The 9,236-nt window shown below is 37.7% G+C and overlaps 1 protein-coding gene across 1 annotated transcript; it reads right to left on the reverse strand.

The window, feature by feature from the left end:
* Positions 1 to 505: 505 nt before the first annotated feature.
* LOC140244062 (uncharacterized) lies at positions 506 to 880 on the reverse strand. Its single transcript, XM_072323712.1, has one exon. The coding sequence runs from the start codon at positions 878 to 880 to the stop codon at positions 506 to 508; it is 375 nt and encodes a 124-aa protein (XP_072179813.1).
* Between the last annotated feature and the right edge of the window lie 8,356 nt (positions 881 to 9,236).

Below are 9,236 nucleotides of genomic sequence, written 5' to 3' on the forward strand. Positions count from 1 at the left end.
GAGACTCCACAACCAGTATCTACTTCCATCCGAAGTGATGTATCCTCTATCTCTACATCAGCCATGATAGGTTTCACCCCTTTACCTACTCTATGTACACCAATATAGTACATTTTATTTGTTCATCTGTCTCAGACCCCGAGTCTGACTCTGAACTATCTGTACAACTTGAATGAGATTCACCCTCAACATGACTCACACCTACCCTAGACTTTCTTCTACTCTTGTGTCTTTGTTCATGACCTCTACTACTTTTCTTGTGACTTCTACCTTTTTCTGTTCTGTGTTTACTACTCGCAGAACTACTATGGCTACTTTGCCTCTCATTGTTTCTACACACCTGTTTCAAGTGTCCCTTACGATGACATAGGTCACAACTATAGTCTTTATAGCGACATTGTCTTTTGGAATGGCCTTTTTTGCCACAGCAGAAGCATTCGATTGTCCCAGAGGCATAGTGAATGTTTGTGCTTGTACTGTGTCTCTGGGTGCTTGTTTTCAGTGTTTATGCATTTTGGCTGGCAGCTTCCATGCTTAGGGCTAACTTGATCGCTTTGTCAATCGTCAGGCTGTCCTCCGACAGAAGACGCTTCTGGATATTCTTGTCCAGGAGTCCGCAAACTAGGCGATCCCGCAGGGCCTGACTCCTGAATGTGTCGAAATCACACGACTCCGCCATTTTCTTCAGTTCAGCAAAATATGTCGAAATTGTCTCATCTGATCGCTGATTTCGTTGATAGAACTTGAACCTTTCCAGCATCACTGGGGGCTTCGGGTTGTAGTGCTGTTTTAACACTTCATCAATTTCGGAAAGTTTCAGTTCCGACAACTTTTTTGGAGCTTCCAGGCTTTTCAACAATCCATACTCCCTTGCACCCATCACTGATAAAATCACTGCAACTTTCTTTCTATCATCAGTTATGTCATTTGCAATGAAATATTGATCCATTTGTTTTCTGTATGACTCATATTGTTCCACTTCCGGATCATAAGTGTCCGCTTTACCTGTTGTTGACGCCATTTTCACTTTTCTACAGCCTGTTTACAGTCACTGATACTGCCGACATGAAGATCACTACGTGGGACCACACTTTAGAACACACCGTCACTGTCCACGTATTTGACTGCCGATTTTAACCGTTATCTGCAGTCTGGGAGCACTTTCACAAAAATTCACTTCACTACTCACATTTTCGGTATGTAGTGCACGGATATCCCATTTCTCGTCGCCACTTGTTGTGTCCTTAGGTTAAATACGTGACATTTACACCACAGAATGACTCGGTGGACGTAGTGTAATCTTTCATAGTTGTTCCTCACTCTTTATTAACACAGGTGGCGCTATACCACAGTAACAATCCTCCGATCCGAGAGATAGCTTTCAAACCATTTAAGCGAGGTGCTACTGATCCCTATTTTACGCATTGTATTGAGAAGGCATTTTACATTGACCAGGTCGAAAGCCTTTTGAAGATCGACAAATACGGCACCTGTATACATTCCTTCATCCATGGCTTTTAACCACGTATCCGTGACCTTTATCAGTGCTGTGGAAGTAGAATGATTAGGACGAAAACCCGATTGTTCTATTGTGAGTATATCATTCTGATTCAAATGCTTAATCAACTGTTTTTGTATGACTCTCTCAAGGATTTTGGATAAACATGACAATATAGAAATTGGTCGGTAATTATTTGGAATCGATCTGTCACCCTTTTTATGTACAGGAATAATTTTACCAATCTTCCATTTATTGGGAACGATACCAAGGGTTATGGATTTATTAATCAAAAATGTTATAGGTTTAACAATTTCATTCTGAGAAATTTTCAAAATGTGTACAGATATACCATCTAAACCTACAGATTTCTTATTTTTTAATAATTGTATTTCTTTTAGAATATCTTCTTTACTAACAGTACACAATTTGAAAGGATGATTGACACAGGTATCAGTAATTGAATTACAATTTTCAGGCTCATATTCAGATGAATCAGGGATCAGTCCAGTCGCAACATTAGCGAAATGGTGGTTAAACTGATTTGCCATGCTCTGGCACTGACTGGATGGAATGGCATGAGACTCGAACGATCGAGAACAAACAACTTTTTTCCTGCACAGAGTTACCTGCAAAAGGTTAGAGAACAAGGTCACTGGAGGGAACGGTATCTTCTCTAATCCCAAGGTCACTGATGGGATCGACGTAGAAATAATAGACAGAGTCGTCACTAAGGGAACGTTTCTCATCGCCGGGGTCAATGTCATTGGTGACTGACTTCTTGTGGGACTCATGCACCAGAGTACTGGTGCCTGCTTGCAGATTGGAAGCGTGCAAGCTATCATGTTTTTCGCTTGATGAATTTTGACCTCGTCTGTAGCGATGACGATGTTGCACATAATATGACTCTCGGCAGCGTTGCCGAGTCATGGCACAGATCGCCACAGCAATGACTAGTAGGCCTAGGTCTACACATACTGAGAGTGAAATATAAAGCATGCACGAATTCAAATCACCTATACTCCCAGTTGAAAGATTGGAGCTACTGTGGGACAAAAGCTGAAGTGTGGAATTTCTCGTATGAGTAATTGTCATCAGTGGTTGATTTGTTTCTGTTTCTTCTTGAAGCGATGTCACATTGCTTATTGCAGGGAGTGTTCCTAATGGATGAGCGAATGAAGGAACAGTGCCAACATTTGTCGACAACGACCGTTCCCGCGATGAACCCGGTGTCGATGTGGACTGGTTGGGCCGTTTTGAATTCGTTGTCTTCCACGGTAATTGTGCCGTGGTCGTATCAAATAATACAAACTTGGGCGTTGTTGGGGGCGACTTGGTTGTAGTTGAGCCAGTGTTGACACCTGACGATAATGATGCCTCACTCGTAGTTCCAGTAGAAGTGGATGCGGTTGGTAAAGACAGTGGAGATTCCGGTCCTGTAACCAGTGCCTCACGGGTATGTACCGTTCTATCTGTTGTTTCAGATTGATCGTTGGATGACGTTGCGCGCCGAGTAGGCTTCACATTAATAAAAGGTGCAGTGATTTGGTCGGTATTGCACCGGACAGAAGAACTAACTATAAGACATTTGGAATTCTATTTCAACTCTTCCATTCGTCTCAGACATATTTGAAACAAATTCAGCCTCCAATTGTCTATGTATCCTGTTGTGTTCCTGCCGAAGACACGAACAACCACTTCTCTTTCTGCGGAGGGTCTTTGCCAGCCATCAAGTGCACATGAAATGTTTGCAGTTATAATTTGTCAGTAGCTTTCATTAGCAGGCAAAGAGCAAACGCAGCCAGTTATTTGGACATCATATTGTTTAAAAACCAGGTATTCAAGCGTAGAGCCGTTAAACTAAAGACTTATGCATGTAGGCCTATAATTCCCATTGTCAGCTTTGGTTACATTGCCGATTTGAAGCTCAAAAGAACTCATATCCTCTGTATTCTTGTGATACGCATATGAAATCCTGTTATCATTATCTCTGTATTGATCTCTGCCAAGTCGTGGATCGAAAATTACCAAGTCAGTTGCTGTGTTGTCTTGACGTCTTCTCCAATAAATAAGACAGTCATAGATGTTTGGAAACATACACAACAGAGTCATAATTGATCCAACCCCGTAGACTCGGAAAATGGGGACTTGTTGGCTATTTGTAGACGGCATTATGAGTATCAATGTAGAGATTATGCGAATCCATCGACCCGCGAGAAAAATTGAAATACATTCACGAAAAGACGGCATTGTCACCCTTCCTTCTGTCGAAGGAAATTAAAGACGATTCAAGCATCAATTAATCAGGCGTTTGTTACAGTAGAAATCCAAACGTTTTGCAAGCATACTTAAATATGGTTTTCATGCTACAGCCTTCTGAATTACTGCTACCAATTGCTGCAGTGCTATTAGTATATTCTTCTGGTAGACAGTTCGATATAGGCTTGGTCATACAGGCGACGTTCATCTCCACTAGTCAGTGTCCTTGATACTGCTGTAGCTTTCGCCTGGCTTCCAAGATTGACTGAAATGACAAACACATTCTGACTGCTGTGGGAACTTCGAGTATGTCTGAACTGAAAGTACCTCAGAGACTTCGGTATAAGAATACCGAAAGGAATTCTTAACAAGGAGGTCTACGCGTAATGTTGAGTCTTTCGAGTGAATTGAGGAAATTAAGAAATATGATATTTTCACTCTCTCGAAATTGCAAGAGACGCGGCGATCTTGTGCTCACCTGGGTATCGCAAGTTCACCTTCCACACATTATTCCAGACCATTATCCCAGAGCATTGCAAAATTGATGGGTTTTATGGGGGCATAGTGTCCCATTTATATGCTGGTAAAAATACCTGCCAAGTACACTGTATTTTGAAAAAAATAAATATGCAGTTAAAAAAAAATAAATGTAAAAACCGAAACGCTGGATCTACTATAGTCTTGAAAGGGAATTCACTGATATAGTAAATATCTAATCCTAGTATTTCGAGTTTAAAAGAATTTTTTTTTCTTTTAAAAGAGGTTCTGCATACAGTTCTTGTATTCAATACATAAGTTATAACCCTTGTGATAATGCACCAGGTTTGGTAACAAGTTTGACCATGTGTTTTCAAGAAGACGAATACAACGGTTTGTCCCCCCCCCCCTCCTCCAACCCACCCCTGTGTCTGCCATGAACAAAACTGCTGTCACCAATCTACTTCTTCACAACGCTAATTAAGCTTAAATCTCTTTCGGTTTTAAGTATATTAAGATTCCTAAAGATTTCTAAGAACTCCCCCTATAATAGGGGGCCTATGTATGTATTCATATCATATTTCACATCTTAGAAAGCTATCAAACATGTTTGAGAAAGCTAAAGGTTTAAAATGTTTCAAATTTGAAAGTTTCAGGCTACAGTAGTTTAATGTAAAGTGAATATCCAGGGAGAGTGTGAATGGCTAAATCATCGGTAACTGCTATATGACCTCTCACATGTTCATCAACTTGCGAACTTGCGACGCATTGGCCGTATTTTTTTTTTCTCTCTTAGCTGCCCATCAAAAGATGGCGCAATTTACGTCGCATGCTGGACTATTCTTGATTATAGCGTGTGCGTATATACAGTGTATAAGCCACTTCGGAGTTAGCTCATGGGAACATTGGGATACGAATGACCCTTTCTTTTTTCTCAGTTGGTAGGGGCACTGCACTCGTTTTCATTTTATAAGCTTTACGTAACAATTCATGGGATTCATAAATCCTGTTCAAACAAAGAATGAACTTGTTTAGACCAGATAGCCATAATGATCCGTCAAATAAAACTGGGAATACATCCGTCCAATTATTTTGCACTGAATGTATTAACAGTCTCTTTCTATTGATATTGCCAACTACCAATTTTTCTGTCAGGTGGATGTGCTGGCAAGCACTATTTAAAAGGATTCATTCCATCACAAATGCTTATCTCAGCAAATTTAAAAACAATGCGCCTGTTGGTACGATTTACCTTTTAATGCTCATGCGCGAAGGGGAACTGCGAACTGGCTTATTCGCTTCCATGTACTGAGGCCGCGTTTATAAGATTTTGCGTGCCGAGAATCACTGTTTGGAAACACTGATTCGGAACAACAAAAGGTCAAACAGGGCGCGCGCAAGGCATTGTAACGTCATTTAAACAGTGAGATCGCGGTTGCGCTTATAAGATTTTTGAAACACTGTTTCCACAGAAACACTGTTTTGAAACGTACTATTTTGTGCGATTTGAAAAAACACTGTTTCAAATCACTGCTAGCGTTTATAAGATTTTTTTTTTTCTTGCTAGAAACACTGTTTGGCCAGAAACAGTGTTTCAAAACACTGTTTCTAATCAGAAGAAAAATCTTATGAATGCACCCTAAGTCTTGTGAGGTAAACCGCAAGGTTTAGGGAGGGATTGGTAAAGGAGAGTCTTCCGTCCCACCTTCACACGAAGAAGCGTTTGCATCTTTAGAATAACACATCAAATTTCAACGTTCTGGTGTGTACTTGTGGTGAGATATTTGGAAAGTTTTCAAGCAAGAGAAAGTACAAATTATTATGATTTACTTCTAACACACATTTACCTGAGATTGATATATAAGTCCTTCAATTTACCGCAGTAAGATTATGTAAAGATAAAGGAACTCTGGTGAAAATAATTGTTTCAATATTATAATCTATAAAGCTATATGAAATAAAATGAAATGAAAAATGAAATGAAGCTCTGAAAAAAAATGGCGCCATCTTATCTGACACAATGTTTTACTTTTAAAGAAAATATATATCCGTTTCACTCTGAACGATAATCTTTAAAGTATCATTACAGTAATCATTGCAAGAAAATGGTGTCACGTAGGGGAAGTAGGGCTTGTAATTCACTTCCTCTGGTTACCAAAACTCTTCTGCTTTTAATCTCGAGGGACTTACAAAACAGTGTATTCTTCTAACAAGTAGATAAACAAAGAAAAGAAATGAAAAATTGGGGTGTACGTTTTGATATATGATTTGCGCGAGTAATGTATGCAGTGCATGTGTCTCTGTGTGTGAATCTACTATCAATTCGCTCGTTTGTTGCTCATTCTTTTGTTCTTCCGTATCTTATTATGTATCAAATTAATTTAATTATATATAATGTAAAGTGGACCTTCCCGTGGTACTATGGCTACTCGCTGAGTTGGTCACGATTGCTTTTATTTTGACGGAAATCAATACCTACCTATCCCTACCTTATGGACAGATAGAAGACACAGACATATCAGAAGTGCAAACATAATAAAACAATAAAACATTAAACTATATTGAAAAGGGGGGGGGGGGGCTGTCCTTCCCAGAAAAAAAAAATGGGGAGAATGGGTCATTTTGGCTGCCAAAAATTTGCCACTCAATATGAAAGAAATGAAATAGAAAAAAAAATGAATTTAATTGATTTACACGACCGCGAAGGAATTAATAAACACAGTCGTAAGAAAATAAACAGCGAAACCAATGGCATTAAGTCAACTCCAAAGGACAGGGCAATGAGAATAAAGTACCTTGCTAAGGTTGCTCAACCGCTGCAACCATCCAAGGGATTCGAACGAGGAAATTCGTGATTGATACACTTTGTAGGTGATGGTCTTATTCACTGAGCCACAACAGCACAACAGCATCTAACATTTAATGCGTCTATGCTCGCATGTAGCACGGATTACTTACTATAGTGAGAATATAGCCCCCCCCCCCAAAAAAAAAAAAAAAAAAAAATATATATATATATATATATATATATACATATGAAGAGTTTATTCGCAAAAAACCGATAAGTCCATATTTGCCAAATGGAGATATTTGCGATTAAAGGTCAAGAAAAATAAAGAGAATAATAAAAATGATTTGCTTCTTTTGACCATAACTCCAAAAATGTACCTTTGTATGTAGTGACCAATATATCATTTAAAGGGTATTATTTTGTACTTTATGACAGAGACCGTACTTCAGAATCTTCAAAAATGGACTTATCGGTTTTTGCGAACAAACTCTTCATATATATATATAAATAAATGAAAAATAAATAAAAAATAAAATAAAATCGACAGAACTGTGAGACGAGAGTTTCTTAATCTATTAACAATCTCTGATAGAAGCATGGTCTTAATGAAGTTTCTAAAATTCATGATAGGCCATTATTCCCATTATCTCCCCCTCATTTTGTAATGTGGAAAGCCATGGTCTTTATCCCTGTCCATAATGTCCATTAGATGACGAGTCTCTTGATGAGAACGATAAAACGTGTTATGAGCGCCCCTGCGGTTAGATCGTTCTGTACGTCTACTATACTTGATATTGCTTTGACTATAACCAAAGACAAAAGACTCACAATGTAAACAAAGTTCATAATTAATATGTGCTTGTTTATTTGCATGACAAATCAATGAATTGTATTTTGTACTCTACAGCTATTACCAAGGAAATAACATGTTCGATGCAGCGACTCTCAATAAGTATTATTTTATGATGTTTGTTGCTAGATTTCGAAAACGTTTCTTCAGTTTTCAGAGACATTCGTATATACCTTCGGAAAAACAGAGCACAAAGCTATGACATGACAATATCAGTCAAAGAATATATCCTCTTCCTGTTGACTATGACAATGACTATTGGAACCTCGCGGATATTGCTCGAATTCCACAAAGATTTCCATATTTTCTTCCTCTATCTCATGAACGTTTTTGTTTTCAATCATCTTTTATGTAATGCGTAACAATGTTTAAAACATGCGTCCACGTGTATATATTCCTTTCATATTGTTCATTAGGTCCTGAATTGAAACAATATTGAACGTCGATCAGTAAGAGACAGCTTGGGTGTATTTTGTCCCGTATAGGACTGGCCCTCCTCTCAAGAAGTGTTGAACTAGACCATTTTGTAGTTGTTCAGTCGTAGTTTCAATTCACAAAATTCAATTATTTAACTCACTTAAAGAAAATATAACATTGTGCAATACATGTGAATGATAGGTACGGTTGCGTGATATCCCCTTTGTGTATTACTCTTTTGGGGTTTATCGTTATATACTTACACTGCTTTTAAAGACTGACATTCTTCTAAACAAGCAGATAAATTAGTTTCTACAACAATTGCTATATTATATTATTGTATAATTATTATATATATATATATATATATATATATATATATATATAAAGAGTTTGTTTGCAAAAACCGTTGAGTCCTTTTTTGAAGATTTTGAAGTACGGTCTCTGTCATGAAGTACAAAATAATACCTTTTAAATGATATATCGGTCACTACATATAAAGGTACATTTCTAAAGTTATAGTCAAAAGAAGCAAAAATTTTCTTATTATTCTTTTTATTTTTCTTGACCTTTAATTGCAAATATCTCCATTTGGCGAATATGGACTTATCAGTTTTTGCAAACAAACTCTTATATATATATATATATATATATATATATATATATATTGCTTCCTTGTTTATTACTATTATATATTATTATTATTATTATTATTATTATTATTATTATATTGCTTCCTTGTTCACGTAAGTGCTCAACAAAGTGTCAACCATGAGATTACACTGTGCACATGAGATTTACATTTAAAGGGAAGGTAAACCCCAAGAGCAATGTGGATTGAGTGAAAGCAGCAGCACTAGTAGAACACATCAGTGAAAGTTAGAGGAAAATCGGACAATCGATGCAAAAGTTATGGATTTTTAAAGTTTTGATGTTGGAACCGC

The sequence above is a fragment of the Diadema setosum genome, chromosome 20 (genome assembly GCF_964275005.1).
Source record: "Diadema setosum chromosome 20, eeDiaSeto1, whole genome shotgun sequence".
NCBI classification, from domain to species: domain Eukaryota; kingdom Metazoa; phylum Echinodermata; class Echinoidea; order Diadematoida; family Diadematidae; genus Diadema; species Diadema setosum.

What these genes read in the sequence shown, in the direction of transcription:
- LOC140244062 (XM_072323712.1), bottom strand. Translation starts at nt 880, where the DNA reads ATGGGTGCAAGGGAGTATGGATTGTTGAAAAGCCTGGAAGCTCCAAAA.